Source organism: Podarcis bocagei, assembly GCF_964188305.1.
Source record: "Podarcis bocagei genome assembly, chromosome: 17".
NCBI classification, from domain to species: Eukaryota; Metazoa; Chordata; class Lepidosauria; order Squamata; family Lacertidae; genus Podarcis; species Podarcis bocagei.
This window is the reverse complement of record NC_138143.1, coordinates 5,883,420-5,899,710: the sequence shown is the minus strand read 5'-3', so window position 1 is coordinate 5,899,710 and position 16,291 is coordinate 5,883,420. Positions and strand designations below refer to the sequence as shown.

Below are 16,291 nucleotides of genomic sequence, written 5' to 3'. Positions count from 1 at the left end.
AATTTCAGACCAAACAATTGTCACAGCTGTAACCACTTTCCTCAGACCATGTAGTTATTCCTTGTCTCTAACCCCAGTTTCAGTGTCCTACTCTCTAAAACCCTAATATAATATGGGGTGTATTATATAGGCATGCCTAAATCAGGAGTTGGGATGTGCGTGTTTTTCTTCTGCAAGGTGAATCTCCCTTCCCTTCCCCACTTCATACTTCAGGAGATATTCTCGCTTCCAAGTCATACATTGACTTAGGCCACAATCCCATACAAACTTACCATATTTTTCGCTCTATAAGATGCACCAGACCACAAGACGCACCTAGTTTTTGGAGGAGGAAAACAAGAAAAAAAATATTCTGAATCTCAGAAGCCAGAACAGCAAGAGGGATCGCTGCACAGTGAAAGCAGCAATCCCTCTTGCTGTTCTGGCTTCTGGGATAGCTGTACAGCCTGCATTCGCTCCATAAGACGCACACACATTTCCCCTTACTTTTCAGGAGGGAAAAAGTGAGTCTTATAGAGCAAAAAATACGGTACCTGGGAGTAAGACCCATTGAAGTTGATGTGGCTTATTTCTGAGTAGACATGTCTAGGACAGCAATGTTAGTCTTCAGTTTTGATTCTCAACATAAGAGGGCTGTCTGCCTTTTTTAATTTAAAATGATGCTTGTATGCTATGCTTTTGAAAGTTTATTTGGTATCATATTTGGAGGTGGGTCAGTAGAGAATATCAGCTCCAGGAATATCGGGAAAGGGGATTGATGATGCCCCAAATACCCACTAATGAGCCCCTTGTACTGCTTGTTCTTGCTGCAAACTGGTGTAGCAGGTTTCTCTCTCTTCCCTCATCCTCCTTCCCCAAATTCAATCCTGGGAGGACAATGTATACCAGACCAAAAACGGTGTGCATTATTGCACTTCCAAAGCCCGCCCACCCGCCCCGCCCCCCATTGCAGCTTTTAGGTACTCCATATGCCCTTGTTAACTCGGTGTCAACCTTCTTATGATTGTTTCTACTGATATTTGAATGACTTGAAAGAGAATGGGAGGGGGGAAGCTGTGGGGGAAAGCTTGTTGGTTTGAAAACACATACTAAGATATATGTGGATAATGTTACCCTTAGGCCCTGCTAGACTATGTTTCCCCCATTATGCACTCTGCTGCAAGCAGTTTGGGAATCTAATGTATGTTTCCTAATTCCAAAACCATTGATTATTTTTTTCCCGGCAGGGGGGGAAAAGTACCCTTGGTTTGGATGTGGGTAAATATATAATCCTGAACTTATCCTCCTTTGTGCTGCCTGTACATCCATGCTGTTTTTATTATTATTATTATTATTTCATCCCACTTGACTCACACTTCCAGTGTAGTCTGAACACAGTTCCACCACACACTCTCCACTATTCTCCCTCTCCCTCTTGGTTTACCCCTCTTGCCCTTAATATCCGGCCATTGTGTTGCCCCTGCATTCTTGGCCTCCACTCCAGTGCAAATCTCATGATAGTCTTTCTCTGTAGGGTCTGTGTTTCTCACACTTGGAGAGAAGCAGTTGCAATTTCATCATTTAGGCTGCAATCCAGCGCAACAGAGATTGGGAGAGAACCTGTGGCCCTTCAGATGCTAATGGGCAGTTGTTCCGTTGGCCACGTTGACTGGGGCTGATGCAAGTTGAAGCCCAGCGACACCTGGAAAGCCACAAGTTTTGCATCCCTGAGCTAGAATCTGGTTTTGTACTTGGCAGGTGCAACTGGTGCAGCGGGACGGTACTGCACTGTTGCCCTCCTGAGGGTGAGGCTTTGTGGGTGCGCAGGTGGTGCCTTCCGCTCAACACTTGCACAGCCCTGACCTTAACCCTGTATCATGCCAGTAAGTGCTGTTAGGAGAGCATTGGCATGGCACCATGCCAGCCACTCCACAATACTTGTGTGACTACCCGCAAGCACCTATCTCCTGATTCCTACACAGATTCTTTCTCCAGTACCATTTTGGTTGTTTCGTAAATTGCCACAGCATTCTGGGAGCCACATCCATGTGAGGTGGGAAAGGTCACTCTGATAAAGCAAGAGACTGGTTCCTTCCAAGAGATAGTACTGGAGTAGCATGAGATTTGGCCACGCCAAAGAGGCTGTCACACCACTCCCACAATGGAGAGACCGTTTTCTAGAATCATAGAATCATAGAGTTGGAAGAGACCACAAGGGCCATCGAGTCCAACCCCCTGCCAAGCAGGAAACAAGAATCGGTGAAACAAAGCAGCCCTTTCCCACCCGCCCCAACTCGGATTGTACCAGTTCAGGCTGAAGGTAGCGGAATTTGTGTGTGTGTGTGTTTTGCATAATTGAATGGTCCTCCAAGTGCAACCCCCTCCCCACCTTCCACAATACAACCCTCTCTACAAGTACTAGTGTACCGGGGGGGAGAGTTCAGCAACTCTCCCTGGAGTAATTCTCTCCCCCCCCAATTTATAATAATAATCTTGAGGTATGTGCTTCTTTTCCACATGGGAGCATTCAAGCAGGGCATCTCTATGGACAGCATAGGAGCCAGCTCCAGGTGGTCGTGGGTGCTTGGGCACCCACAATAATATCAATGAGGAAAGCCAGAGAAAGGCAGGCAGACTCTGCAGCGCTGCATCCAAGATAGAAGCAGTTCAGCTCCACCCTCTGCAGCCAGAAAATAGGGCATCCTCTTCCTGTCTCTTAAGTCCCTCCCTGCGGAAAGGAGGAGGAGCTGGTGGTGGCTGTCTCAATGCAGACATGCAGCGTCACACACATGCGCCTACATATAGTGCTTGTGACATCACATGCATGGCATGCGACGTCACATTACGTTTTTGGAGGAGCTCCCCATTGTGCATCATGCATGTGACGTCACAAGCACTATGTGCAGGTGTGTGTGTGTGTGTGTGATGTCGCATGTCCGCGTTACGGCGGTGGGCACCCACAGTCCTGAGGGCAAGAGGGTACCCCTGGTGGACAGTCCTTTATTCCCATCAGCCCCAGCTAGCATGACCCAGTGGGCAGGGGTGACTGGAGCTGTAGTCTGGCCACATCTGGAAGGCTGCTGGTTTCCTTTTATTTATAAATCTATTGCATCAAGCCTAGTTAGGGACAGAGCAGTAAACTATATATTTGAAATATAATAAATGAATTAATAGAGAATTGTTTGAGAAGCACTGAGGATTGAGTTTCCCATATTTTAAGCAGGAGCTTTTATCCATTACCATAAAAGCTCAGAGTTGCCATGTGTCTTCGTAAGCTACTAGATTCTCTGAAAATTGCCATCTTCTGCACATCTATTCCAATTTCAAAAGTCTCACACTTCAGACTGCTCAACGGTAGCTTCTGATTGTAGTCTGTTGTTCACTCTCCTCACCTGCTCTCCCCACTGCCATCCATAATCTGCAACCCAAATATCTTATTCCCTTCCACTTTAATTCCAGTTTCCCGTATATCCCTTCCTGTCTTCTCCTTGTTTCATTGTGCTCCTTCCTTTATGATGATGGTGGTTTTAAAAGTCTTGATGATAAGGCTTTCCTTACCCAACCCTGCTTGTTTTGCTGTAATTTTTAATCTGTCAGATTAAAGGGCTGGGATCTTGATAAAGATTACCAACTTGCCTCTAATCAGACATCATCAGAGTCTGCCTTGGGTCAAGAGGTATCAGTTGTGCCTGTGTGTATTTTGTTCAGGTTGGATGTTGTTGCTATTTCTCCCTTTCTTCTCAGGGTGAGAATCTCCCTGCAACACCCCCGCCACCCAAATCCTTCCCGACTCCTTAGTTTGTTTGTTGACCCAAGGCATCCCGATCCTTCTACCATCCTCCAACTTAATGTGTTTTTGATTTATCCTACACCCCTCTTTGTTACCTCTTTCCCCAGTTTCCCAGAGTGTCCAGAGCGGCTGGTAGCCATACGAGACAAATTGCTGCAATGTGGACTGCTGGAACGTTGCATCCCAGTCGAGGTGAGAAGAAGGGGAGCAGGTGGGGGCAAAGAGGAACTCAGGGGTGGCCAGAAGGGTTGAGAGTCAGTGTAGTGACTGAGAGACCTGAGTCTCACTCAATTTACTGTGAAGCTCAGCTGGGTGTCCCTGGGCCAGTCACTCACTCTTGGCCTAACCCACCTTGCAGGATTGTTGTGAGAATGAAAGCAGGAGGGGAAAGAGCAACATAAACCTCCCTGAGCTGGTTGGAGGAAGGACGGGGTAAAATCTAATAAATAATAGCTGGGGAATGAGAAATCCAGAATATTTCCCCCAGGTACTAAACCTTCATCTCTTTCTTTACAGGCTCAAGAAATTTCTGAGGAAGAAATCCTCTTGGCTCACAGGTAAAAGCAGATGTTCGAGCTGTGGGGTGGGGGGAGGCAGGGAGCTGGTTCATGGACTTGTAGAGGAGATATGGAGATGGTGCATCATTAGAAAGCCTCATTGGAAAGCCTGGTCCTGCTGATACGCGTTGCATTTTTTTGTTGGTTCAAGATAAAATGAGTATATAGAAAGGAGAATTCCTGGATGCCAAGATCCACATTTGGGACAAGTACTTTTTGTTGGGGGAATCCCAGCAGAGACTTAAAATCGCAAAATATGCTGCAAAGTAAAACATGGAAATATAGGCTGTTAGACCTTTAAAATAGGTCCTTCCAAGTTTTTTATCCTAGCATAGAAAAAGACCACATGTTTAGTAAGTTGAAAATGGGTTTTTTTCCACCACATGTGGAGGTGTGTGCCTATGGAGGTTCAGCCTCTCCAGCATTTAGATGAAGTTCCTTGGTGTATCAGCGCCAGCTTCTGTGGTGTTACATACCATGTAATAGAAGCAACTCCAGAACTAGCTCTTTTAAATACCTTCCAGGAAAACAACAGACTTGCACACGACAAGGAACTCATGTCACACTCTTAGCAGCTAGAAACATCATAACTAGACACTGGAAGAGCCTATATGTACTTTTCCTTGTTTATTTGTTTGTTTTGTAACATAAGAAAATCTTTAATAAAAAAACTATTTTTTAAAAAAGGTTTACTTACAAACTTTCCAAAGGTCAGGTTCATGTGTTTCAGCATTCAGAAAAAGTTGCACAGGCAGTAAAGCTTGGCTTAGTTCCAAAGTGGTGAAAGTTCCTAAACTATTGGTATTGAAACTCAAGAGAGACTTGTTAGAGCCATACAGTCTGAGCTGGAGCATCCATCTCAAACCTTTTTATTCACTGAACTTCTCAGGTAGGTTGGAGATTGAACAACAAGCTTCATTACCCATTTCCTCCCAAGATAAGGGGAAGTGACCTTGCTAAGCCTGGCAGGATAGCTTTCTGTATGGTATTGACCCATTCATCCATTATAATTTGACTTAAGTGTGATGGTTATATGAGGCTGGTTATCCCACATTTTTAACAGCCCCGAGTACTTGGCCCTGATGAAATCTACTGAAACCATGAGTGAGGCTGAGCTGAGATCTCTGTCGGACACGTATGATTCTGTCTATCTGCACCCAGTGAGTATCCACAAAGCTCTGTACGTTCCCCATGGCATGGTATCTGAACAACAATCGAGTCATCTGAGCTTTTTTAAAAATAAAAAGTAGAGCAAGTTTCTAGCTCTTATGATTAGAGTTGCTGTTTCCTCACCCAGAGCACTTGACACCTCTGCTGTGGCTCTGGAAGCGTCTGTTGAATTTAATCACTCCTTTGCAAGAGCATCCCTCTCCCCTCCTTCGTACTGTATTTGCCTGTAGTCTGAGGCTGAATATATACCATATATTTAAAGTGCATTTAGAGCACACACACCTCCAAAAGTATCCTGGGAACTGTAGTTTAAGAGTGGTGGGAGTTGCAGCTATCAGGGATGAACTACATTTCCCAGTATTCTTTGGGTGGGTGAAGGGATTGCTTTAAATGTACGGTGTGTCTATGGAGCCTGAGAGAATCCCTTGAGGATGTATGGTGAAAATATATAGGTGGCAAGAGGGCCCTTAAGCTCTTGGGTAGCCTGTTTATGGGATGCAGGGTATAGCATCTGTTAACCTGGCTCTCTTTCCCCTACCCCAGAATTCCTACCGCTGCGCCTGCCTTGCTGCTGGTTCTGTCTTGCAACTTGTGGAGAAGGTGCTGGCTGGGAAGCTGCGTAACGGCCTGGCTCTGGTCAGGTATGGCAGAAACAAGGATCCTTTTTGTTGTTTGATTTGGGGCGGGCGGGGGGGGGGGAGTCGTGCTTAAATGTGGTCCTGGAGCTCCATCAAGAGCACACTTGGCTCCTCAATTTTACAGGTTCCCTCGCAAGTGTAGGAAGGGACATAAATTCTCCCAGTGTGTTATGCGCAAAGGACACATGTGCTTCTCTTTGGTGTGTCTGTCTGTCCTTTCTTCCTTTCTCTCTCTCTTCACACCACAAGTGAGGAGGACGGTAGGGGAGAAATGGTAAGGAAGGAAGATGAGTACAGTGGTGCCCCGCAAGACGAATGCCTCGCAAGACGGAAAACCCGCTAGACGAAAGGGTTTTCCGTTTTGGAGGTGCTTCGCAAAACAAATTTCCTATGGGCTTGCTTCGCAAGACGACAATGCCTTGCGAGTTCCTGCGGGGTTTTTTTCCATTCCCCCCCTTTTTCTAAGCCGCTAAGCCGCTTATCAGCTGATCCGATCAGCCGATAAGCCGCTAAAAGCCGCTAATAGCGCTAATCCGTCAATGGGCTTGCTTTGCAAGACGAAAAAACCGCTAGACGAAGGGAATCACAGAACGGATTCTTTTCGTCTTGCGAGGCACCACTGTATCCCTGGTGCATGCACGTGCACACACACACAGGGCCAGATTTAGGTTTGATGAGGCCCTAAGCTACTGCAGGTAATGGGGCCCTTTATATGTCCAGCTGTCCTTTGTCAACAACAAATTGTCACTGTTTGTTATGTTGAATATATGACAAATAGTTATTTATGGACCTAAAAGGTATCTAAAGCCATTTGCACAGAACAAAAAATATTTTATCAAAGTAATTGTTGAAATACAGTTAAGAAGTATATTAATAGTGAAATACAGTTAAGAAGAAGTATATTAATAGTGAAATAATTACCAGTGATATTTTAGGGAGCAGGCTAGCAGGCGGTACCCATTACTTACATCATAGGAGTCTACACAAGACAAAACACTGTTGTTGTATGTAGGTTTAATTTTATTTGTTTTTTATCTTATATTTTGGAAATTTACATCCAGGGTTTTTTTCCTTTAATTTTTTTGGGTGCCCCCAAGAGAGTGGGGCCCTAAGCTGTAGCTTGTTTAGCTTATACGTAAATCTGCCACTGCACACACAACACAAGAAAAGTGAGGCCATGACTTCTGTGTTTGCTGCATGATATCTACAGCTGAATTTTTATACATTGAAACAGAGAGCATACTAACCTTGCAAAACATATTTGATTTATGCCACTTTAATCATTCTCATGACTTGGCACGGTGGTTCTGAGAATTCTCGCAAAAGCTTATGCCAGAATAAATGTTAACAAATTTAGGGTGCTACAGGACTCCCAGAGGTTCCTGTTCCCCTCCCACAAAGAATCAGGGATTCTCTGGGGGAGAGGAAGTAAGCATTGAACCAGTCCCCTCCCCACTCCCACAGAATTCAAGAGCAAAACAAAGAACAAACAAGAATAATAATATTAAAGCAAAAATATCCACACCTGGAAAACATTTACAGTAGTTCCTCTGAACGAGGGCTGGGGGGCTAATGGGAGGAGCCCCCCCTTGTCTGATCCAGGAGCAGATGTGTGGTTGTGCTTTTCAACTGCTTCCTTTTCATGGTGCTTTCTCACAAGACAGGTGTGAGAAGGCATGTGATGATGTCTCCAACACTTTTGGGAACATCCCCTAGAGGCCCACCAAAGTATAAGGCTGGACACTTTCTGGAATCAGCAAGTCTCTCTTCCTGATGTGACATTCTCGTTCTGGGGTTAGCCAATGTTACCTTTTTGGTTTCAGGCCACCTGGACACCACGCTCAACGTGACAAGATGGATGGCTACTGCATGTTCAACAATGTAGGCATCGCAGCCCAATATGCGCGGCAAAAATTGGGAGTGGAGCGGTGAGTATCGTGGACCCACGTCAGAGGTGCATAGAGGCAGGCCTCCTAAATGAACTCTTTCATTTTTACAGCATGTATCCTCAAAGCTTTCTCATAGGAGAGCAATCCAGGACTTTGGTCCTCTGTTGAGTGAGGATCAAGGCTATTAATCTACCAAAGAGGAGCCTTCTAATGTCCCTTTTCCAGACTTTTTCAGCAGTGGATCTTTGCCTCCCTTTTTACAAAGAAACATGGCTGCACTTGATGGCAAGTTGTAGCTGCTTTGTAGAAAATACAGCAGTCACCCACCTTGTACTTGTGCAGAAAGGGAGTGTAGAGTTCTCCTGAGCTGAAGTTTCAGTAACAATTTGCCATTTCTTTTAAAGTAAAGTGCAGCTGGTACATTTATGTCAAATTGTGGATAGCATAGGAACTAAGAAGCCCCTGGTTCCAATGTCATCTTTACCATGAACCCATTAGCTGTCCTAAGGCTAGCCAGTATTCTCTCAGCTTCAGAAAATCCATCTGTCCTGTGAGGGGGAATAATATTGGCCTACAGGGCTGTTACTACAGGGCATTGTAGTAATTAGGGGATGCCTGAATACTAGAAATAAAAATGCTAATAATTACAGAGAAATGGAGCTGGGTTTCATCAGCATACTGGTGGCATCTTATCCCAAATTCTGCAGGTCTACAATATCTAGGACTCATTGGAGGGATTTCATTGACAGTGAGCATTGATGGTACTCTTCTTTTTTCAGAAAGCTGAGCTCTGTGTAGAGTTCTCTTATTATTGGTGACCCTTCATGTTTCTTTCCCTTCTAGGGTGCTTATTGTTGACTGGGATGTGCATCATGGACAAGGCACCCAGTACCTCTTTGAGGACAATCCCAGGTGCAGAATAAAAGGGATCAGAGGGTATTGGGCAAGACTGTTTGGGGGTGAACAGGAATTTGCAAAAGAAGGAGTGGTCTAGTTAAATATGGGCTGCAGGCTGGAAGGCTTGTAGCCCAACTGGGCTAAGAGTGCTGGACCAATGGGCAATATTTCTCCTCACTGCTGTATCTGCCATGGTTTCTGTTCATAGCATCCTCTATTTCTCCATCCATCGCTATGAAGGGGGCAGCTTCTGGCCCCACCTTTTAGACTCTGACAGTCATGCTGTGGGCAGAGGTCGGGGAGAGGGCTACAACATCAACCTGCCCTGGAATCAGGTAGGAAATGCTAGTGGGTGGGGTGCCCTTTACCTGTAGAGTGATTTACCTGTGTGTTTCATTGCCACAGCCCCAACTCAATAGTGGCAGCTGTAAGACAAGGTTTTTTGTGTGTCTGTCTTGTTTCAATGAGTTGCTTATGGATTAGGGCTCTCCTTCAAGAGTTTTAATGTGCTCTGTCTGTCCCTCCAGATAGGGATGCGGGATGCTGACTACCTCTCTGCCTTTTTGCATATCCTGCTGCCTGTGGCCTTGGAGGTGAGGATTGGGAAGTAGAATTGTTTGGTTAATGGGAGATCAAGTGAGATCTTTGGCTTACCCATTTCCTTTTGGGTTGCTTGTTTCTTGCAGTTTCAGCCCCAGTTGGTCCTGGTTGCTGCTGGTTTTGACTCTGTAATCGGTGACCCCAAGGTATGAAAATGTCTTTCGCAAACTCTACAGCAGTGTTTCCCAACCGGTGTTCCGCGGCACACTAGTGTGCCGTGAGACACCGGCTGGTGTGCCGTGGGAGGGAGGCGGGCGAGAGGCGGCGGCGAGAGGCGGCGGCGGCGAGGATCCGCGTCGAGCCGGGGGCGGCTCCGCGGTGGTGGTGCCGAGCGGCGGGGCAGCGCGCGCAAAAGGGAGGAGCGCGAGACAGCGGAGGAGGAGGAGGCCGGCATGTCCGGGCAGCAGCAGCAACAGCAGCAGCAGCAACTCCCGGCGACGGCTCCTCCTCCGCCCGCTATCGCAGCCGCCGCCGCCTCAGCTGCCGCCGCCGCCTCAGCTGCCGCCGCCGCCTCAGCTGCCCTCGCTCTGCTGCCTCCTCCCACCCCGGCAAGGGGGAGGGAAAAAACGTTCACTTTTGTGCGTCCCTCCCGGCGTGACGCTGCGCGCTGACGTCACGGGGCGGGGCTTTAATGGTGGTGTGCCGCGAGATTTTTTTCCGGTAAGCAGGTGTGCCGTTGCCCAAAAACGTTTGGGAAACACTGCTCTACAGAACAGCCCTCCCTCCTCAGCAGTTTTCCGGCTTCCATCTGAAGGGAACCATTCCACACAGATTTCTTGCAGAACGCCTATTACCCCAAAGAGGATTTAGGAGTGTGTCCTGGGCTCACATTTTCCATGCAGAGTCTGTTGGGCTGCACATTTGCCCTGTAAGAGGGAACTTTTTGCCTTAGAATGTGCCCAGCCCTGTTGCTGCGCATTGCAGGGAACAATCTGCAATGCTGGACAGACTGTCTTCTCCACCGCATCTGCTCAACATAGCTGTGCTGTTCTTCCCACCCTGCTGTCCTAAATCCCCCAGACCAGCTGATAGCCAAGGCTTCTTGTCTCCTGTCTTGAAGACGTAAAAGAGAGAACAGGAAATGAAGTGATTCTCTGGCCACTTTGCACTTTGTGAACACTAGTGACAAGATGAGGCCAGGCTGCAAGCCCCGTTCTCCCCCTCTTGGTTCCAACTTCAGTGGTGAGCAGCTTGAGTGAAGAGCTACTGGCACCAGGTGGGAAGGAGCAGATTGCTCTCCCAGCTTCAGCTTTTCATTCAAGCTGTGATTGGTGGGTGGGTGTGCGTGTGCGTGTGTGCATGCTGGGCGTGCTCATGTTCTTCTGTGTTGGTGAAAGTGATTTGGGGTGAAGGATTGCAGGGGCAGGAAGAGGGAGGGAAGGAATCTTCTCCCCACCTCTCATTCTGCAAATCCTCTGGTCCCTGCTGCTTCCGTGCTGCTTATCTAGATCTGAGGCGTGCTTGAGCTCTAGGTAGACAACATGGTGGCACTTCTATCTGACTAGGAGGCAGAGGGGTCTTCCATCCCTTCTAGCAGTTGTCCCCAGCTTGGCTCTCCCCCCCCCCCAGGTGATGCTGGACTCCAGCTCCTGTTATCCCTGACTATCAGGCATGCTGGCTAAACCTGATTGGAGTTGGACTCCAAGAACATCTGGAGGGCACATTTGTTAGATTGCTTTTATGGGGCCTAAAACACAATATATTAATCAGTCCTGTATATCCAGCCCATGGAGCTGCTGGAGGCCCTCTAAAGAGCTTCTCAGGGGGCTGCAGTGGAGGCAACTAACTCACCTGACCCTCATATTTTTTCTGGGTTTTTAAAATCTCCTCTAGTAGAAACCACTCCCCACCCAGTCAGCCTGTACCCCAAAAGTAAGACATGAGAGCAAAATCCCCCACTTCTTTTGCATCTGTAGGGGGAGATGTCAGCCACGCCAGCATGTTTTGCTCACCTGACACATCTGTTGATGCCGCTGTCTGGAGGCAAGCTGGTTCTGTCTCTGGAGGTGAGCAATGTACACTTTCCATCTTGTTCCTGGGCGAAGGAGGGCGGCTCCCGTACAGATCTAGCTGCTCTCCCAGTGCAGGGACTGTGGCTGTCTTATCTTCTCCCTTTCCTCCTCCTTTTCAGGGTGGCTACAATCTCCAGTCCCTGGCAGAGGGAACCTGCGCAGTCCTCAAGGCTCTTTTAGGAGACCCCTGTCCTCTGCTGGAGTCTCCTCTTACCCCGTGTGCCAGGTAAGAGAGTGGGTGCATTGGGCCCCTTCCCAAGCATTGTGCCTGAGCGTTTCCTGACGGCCGCCTTCACTTTTCCCTCCCAACAGTGCCCTCTGCTCCATTTCCCAGACCCTTGCAGTTCACAGCATGTACTGGAAGAACCTCCGGAGAACCAGTGAGTTCTGCAGGCTCTGCCTCTGTTTTGCCCTCTTTCTCAAGCAGCAAGCAGCAAACCTGGTCCTCTTTGGTTCTGCTCGCTTCCTGCCAGGGCTGGTCCTGCCTCAGACAGCTTGATTTGGGGTGTCATGAAAAGGCAGCAAATGGTTAACTCTTTAATTTGTTTTATTATTGCCAGGAAGTGGGGGGCAATAGCCCTTGTGGCAGTACATGCTGCTTGTTGCTCTTGGTGGCTCTGTCTCAATCAACGAAATATCCTGGGCCAGCCTGTCTTCTTAGCCCCACAGGCTGCAGCTCCTTCCAGGAAGCAGAGGAACCCAAATCACCTACTTTCCCCTGCCTTCCCCCCTATAATGATTCAGGTACTGATGTGCCTCGGGAGAATGGAAGAGAGGCGGGCACAGTTTTTCCACCAGGCCACCCCTTGCCAGCAGCCGAGATCCTGTCCAAGTCAGCGGCTGAACTGATGCTACTCCGGCCCCCTTCCCGCACTGGGCTGGTCTATGATGAGAAGATGACGGAGCATTACAACATGTGGGACAGGTAGGGATCAATTCCATGCACAGCTTTTAACTCAAGGCCAGATGCGGCTTGTGGTTCCTCTGCCACCATCCTGTGCTGCAGTTAGGCTTGAACAAAGCCTCCTGTGGGAGCCAGTGGAAAGTCCCCCCCCCAAGCCCCAGTACAGTTGCAGGGGGTTGGCTCTGGAAAGGGTTAACTACTGTCCTCTCAGCAGGAGCATCCCACACATACACCCTTTCCATGCCCATGCAATATGGGAGAACGATAATACTTACAGGGTTGCTGCCAAGGTTGCAGCTGCACTAGCAGTTGCCCAGAAAAGAAAGCTTCTATTGTGGGGGTGAACTCTCATTCACTCCCCCAAGAGCATTTTTCCTATGTATGCAAATAAGGATGTGGGGAGGTGGCACTTCCAGATCAGGACCACAGTGTAGGGATGAATGGGGTCTCAAGAGCCAGTGTGGTGTAGTGGTTAAGAGTGGTAGACTCGTAATCTGGTGAACCGGGTTCACGTCTCCACTCTTCCACATGCAGCTGCTGGGTCACACTTCTTAGCCCCACTCACCTCACAGAGTGTTTGTTGTGGGGGAGGAAGGGAAAGGAGAATGTTAGCTGCTTTGAGACTCCTTCGGGTAGTGATAAAGCGGGATATGAAATCCAAGCTGCTGCTGCTGCTGCTGCTCCTCCTCCTCCTCCTCCTCCTCCTCCTCTTCTTCTTCTTCTTCTTCTTCTTCTTCTTCTTCTTCTTCTCCTTCTTCTATCTATATCCCCCCCCCGCAAGGTGGCTATTTGTGGAGGGGGGAAGGGGGGAATTACATAGCTGGTCCCTAAAAAGTGGGTAAGTGAAGTCCTCGCCATCTCTCCCATGAAGGTTGGGGGGCAGGTTCCCACACCCCCTTGTCCTCCACTTTCCTCCCGAGTCTCGGCTCCCGGCCCTCCCTTAGCTCTCCCTCTCTTCCATAGCCAGCATCCAGAGCTGCCTCAGAGAGTCTCCCGGATCTTCCAGCGCCACGGGGAGCTTCGCCTGACGGAAAGGTGCTGCCGGCTCCCGGCCCGGCTCGCCTCTGAAGAGGAGCTGCGGATGTGCCACAGGTGGAGATGCACCCCCAGATTGCAAGAGCCTTTGCAGCTTCTGGGAGTGGGTTAGGGTGGCTGTCCCAGAAAGGGCGGGCTAGTAACTTCTGAGGCTCCGCCCTCTTCCCGTGGGGGGGAGGTGCCGACTCTGTCTTGCGTCTCCTCTCTGCAGCCTGGCCTACGTGGAGACGGTGAAGTCGACGGCGGCCATGAAGCCCCGCGACCTGCATCGCCAGGGCGACCAGTACAATTCCATCTTCATCTGCGCCAGCTCCTATGAGTGCGCTCGGCTGGCGGCTGGTTCCGCGTTCAGTGCAGTAGAGGCTGTGCTCTCTGGGCAGGTGAGTGCTGGCAGCCTAGTGGGGCAGGGGGTGGCCAGTCTTGCTCCAGGTGCAGACCATCCTGGAGGCCTGAAGGCAGGACTGAGTGGTGGGGGACTCAGGGAAAGACCCTGGAGAGGAGGAGTCCTAGTGGGCACTGGGAAGGCAAGGACCTTCAGTCCTTGCAACTGCTTCATCAGGGCAAGACCTCCTAGAAAGAGTTGCTGAGACCACTAGGCTGGCCCTGTGGTTTGTTTCATTCAATAAATAATTAACTTTTTAATTTATGTATTTTTTAAAAAAAATTTTTTTGTATTTTCAATTTTACATAAGCATATACTGTAATCCCTTCTGATTTCCCTCCCCCCCCACATTGTCGATCTTAATGTAATGATTTTTCCCTCTGCATCTCTATCATAACTCTATTTTTATAAATCCTTTGTCAGTCCATAGTTCAAATTTTTACTACAAGTTTTCTGTCAATTCTACCAGTGTTTGTAATTGTTTACAATAGGTGTTCAAATAAATTATAAACTTTCCCCATTCTTTATTAAAGACCTCCTCGTGGTTTCTAATTCTTCCTGTAAGTTTTGCCCTCTTGGCATACTTCATCAGTTTTGTCTGCCATTCTTGTTTAGTCTGAGTGATACCATCTTTCCATTTGTGCACAGCTGTGGTCGCATACATAAATAGTTTTGTCTGGTCCTTCAGGATCTCTGGTCCTATAATACCTAAAAGAAAGGTTTCTGGTTTCTTAGGAAAAGTTATTTTAAACATTTTCTTCAGTTCATTATATATCATTTACCAGAAGTCTTTTATCATTGTACATGGCCACCACATATGATAAAAAGTACCCTCTTTTTCTTTACATTTCCAGCACATTTTAGACTTTGATTTGTACATCTCAGCTAATTTGCTAGGAGTTAAATACCAACGATACATTGAAATATTGTTTCGTTCCTGACCTGTGCCTGACTCCAGCCCTGACACTATGGTACTGATCCAAGTTCACTTTTTCCTCCTTTGGGGCATCAGGTCCAAAACGCTGTGGCCATTGTCCGGCCCCCTGGGCACCATGCTGAATCAGACACCGCCTGTGGCTTCTGCTTCTTCAACTCTGTGGCCTTGGCAGCACGATATGCACAGCGGCTTGCTGGACGTCCTATGAGGTACAGTGGCACCTGGCTAACTCCCAAGAGGCACAGAGTACCCAGAGAGGACTAGCCACTTGACAGCAGCATTGCAGTTGTGTGCTGAGAGTGGGCGCGGCTTGCTGGTGATGAGGTCAGGGATGTAGAGAAGCATACATAGCTCCACAGAGTGTATCTCGTTCTACAAACTTCAGCAGGTTTAGCTGTTATTATTTGTCCCCCACCTGGAGTCCTGGGAACTGTAGTGCTGGTGGCCTGGCAGCCTATTTGCAACTCAGTTTCTAGCATAGATGTAGCTGGTTGTCCAATTCTGGTTCTTTTCCTCAGGGTGATGATACTAGACTGGGATGTTCACCATGGCAACGGGACACAGCACATGTTTGAAGATGATCCCAGGTAACGTATTTTGCTTCCCATCTCCCCTGTTCAAAGAAACTCTGGCACTAAATCTCTTCCAAGGTTGCAGATGTAGGTCTGGTGGTGGGGATTTCCACTCAGCTTCAGGCTTGAGATGGGTAGTTCTAATTCCTTTTCAATGGCGGCTGTGAAATGGGGCAAAAAGCCTTAACACTCTGCGTCAAGAAACATCCACCTTATACATAGCTGGAATAAGCCATGTGGATCACAGAACCATTTACTTATTAATTAAAATGTTTTAAATCTTGCCTTCCATTTTAAAAAAAAAACACATGCAAGGCAATGTTAAAAACAGAGGCATCAAGTAACATCACAAATAAAAGTTGTTTTTTTTAATTTATAAATTTTTATTGGCAATTTTATTTACAACATAACATAAACCCCCCCCAATACAGAAATCCACCCTCATTAAATGTGAACATAACATACAGTGAGCATAACATACAACAATACAAACAACCAAATAAAAGACTTCATTTATCCTGTATCTGGCCTCCTTATTTACTTCTTATAAACTGTTTCCTTTATGAATAATTAAGATTTTTCTAATTATAACTTAAATATCCACAAAGTCTCCTGCAGACATTAATCAAAACAAGTCCTGGTATGTATTTTATGGCACTGTTTTGTGAAGTATTCTCTGCATTTTCCCCATGCTTTTTGAAACTGTCTAGTGTGATCTCTAACTGCCTCTGTTAATCTAGCCAGCTCAATATACGCTAACAGTTTATCTTGCCATTCCATTTTTGTTGGCACAGTTTCTTTTTTCTAGTTTTTATCAATTATTTATTAGCTAAAAACTAATTGCTAAGAAATAAAAGTTTTAAACAAGCAACAACAGGCAAGAATAGCCTTCGTGCTTTTTCTTCCTGCTGAACAGAGTTTTGTCTTTT

At 47.4% G+C, this 16,291-nt stretch overlaps 1 protein-coding gene across 2 annotated transcripts in view; it reads left to right on the top strand.

Annotated features, from left to right (window-relative positions):
- The window catches only part of HDAC6 (histone deacetylase 6), a 37,326-nt gene that overhangs the window by 6,721 nt on the left and 14,314 nt on the right, over positions 1 to 16,291 (top strand). For both annotated transcript variants that reach the window (XM_081175681.1, XM_081175682.1), the window contains exons 5-21: positions 3,877 to 3,961; positions 4,286 to 4,326; positions 5,390 to 5,486; positions 6,040 to 6,137; positions 7,958 to 8,062; positions 8,867 to 8,935; positions 9,129 to 9,255; positions 9,448 to 9,513; positions 9,607 to 9,666; positions 11,437 to 11,526; positions 11,652 to 11,758; positions 11,845 to 11,912; positions 12,277 to 12,457; positions 13,400 to 13,528; positions 13,683 to 13,851; positions 14,866 to 14,999; positions 15,309 to 15,377. In XM_081175681.1, the coding sequence (XP_081031807.1) occupies positions 3,877 to 3,961; positions 4,286 to 4,326; positions 5,390 to 5,486; positions 6,040 to 6,137; positions 7,958 to 8,062; positions 8,867 to 8,935; positions 9,129 to 9,255; positions 9,448 to 9,513; positions 9,607 to 9,666; positions 11,437 to 11,526; positions 11,652 to 11,758; positions 11,845 to 11,912; positions 12,277 to 12,457; positions 13,400 to 13,528; positions 13,683 to 13,851; positions 14,866 to 14,999; positions 15,309 to 15,377 (1,695 nt within the window). The remainder of the gene's footprint in view (positions 1 to 3,876; positions 3,962 to 4,285; positions 4,327 to 5,389; positions 5,487 to 6,039; positions 6,138 to 7,957; positions 8,063 to 8,866; positions 8,936 to 9,128; positions 9,256 to 9,447; positions 9,514 to 9,606; positions 9,667 to 11,436; positions 11,527 to 11,651; positions 11,759 to 11,844; positions 11,913 to 12,276; positions 12,458 to 13,399; positions 13,529 to 13,682; positions 13,852 to 14,865; positions 15,000 to 15,308; positions 15,378 to 16,291) is intronic.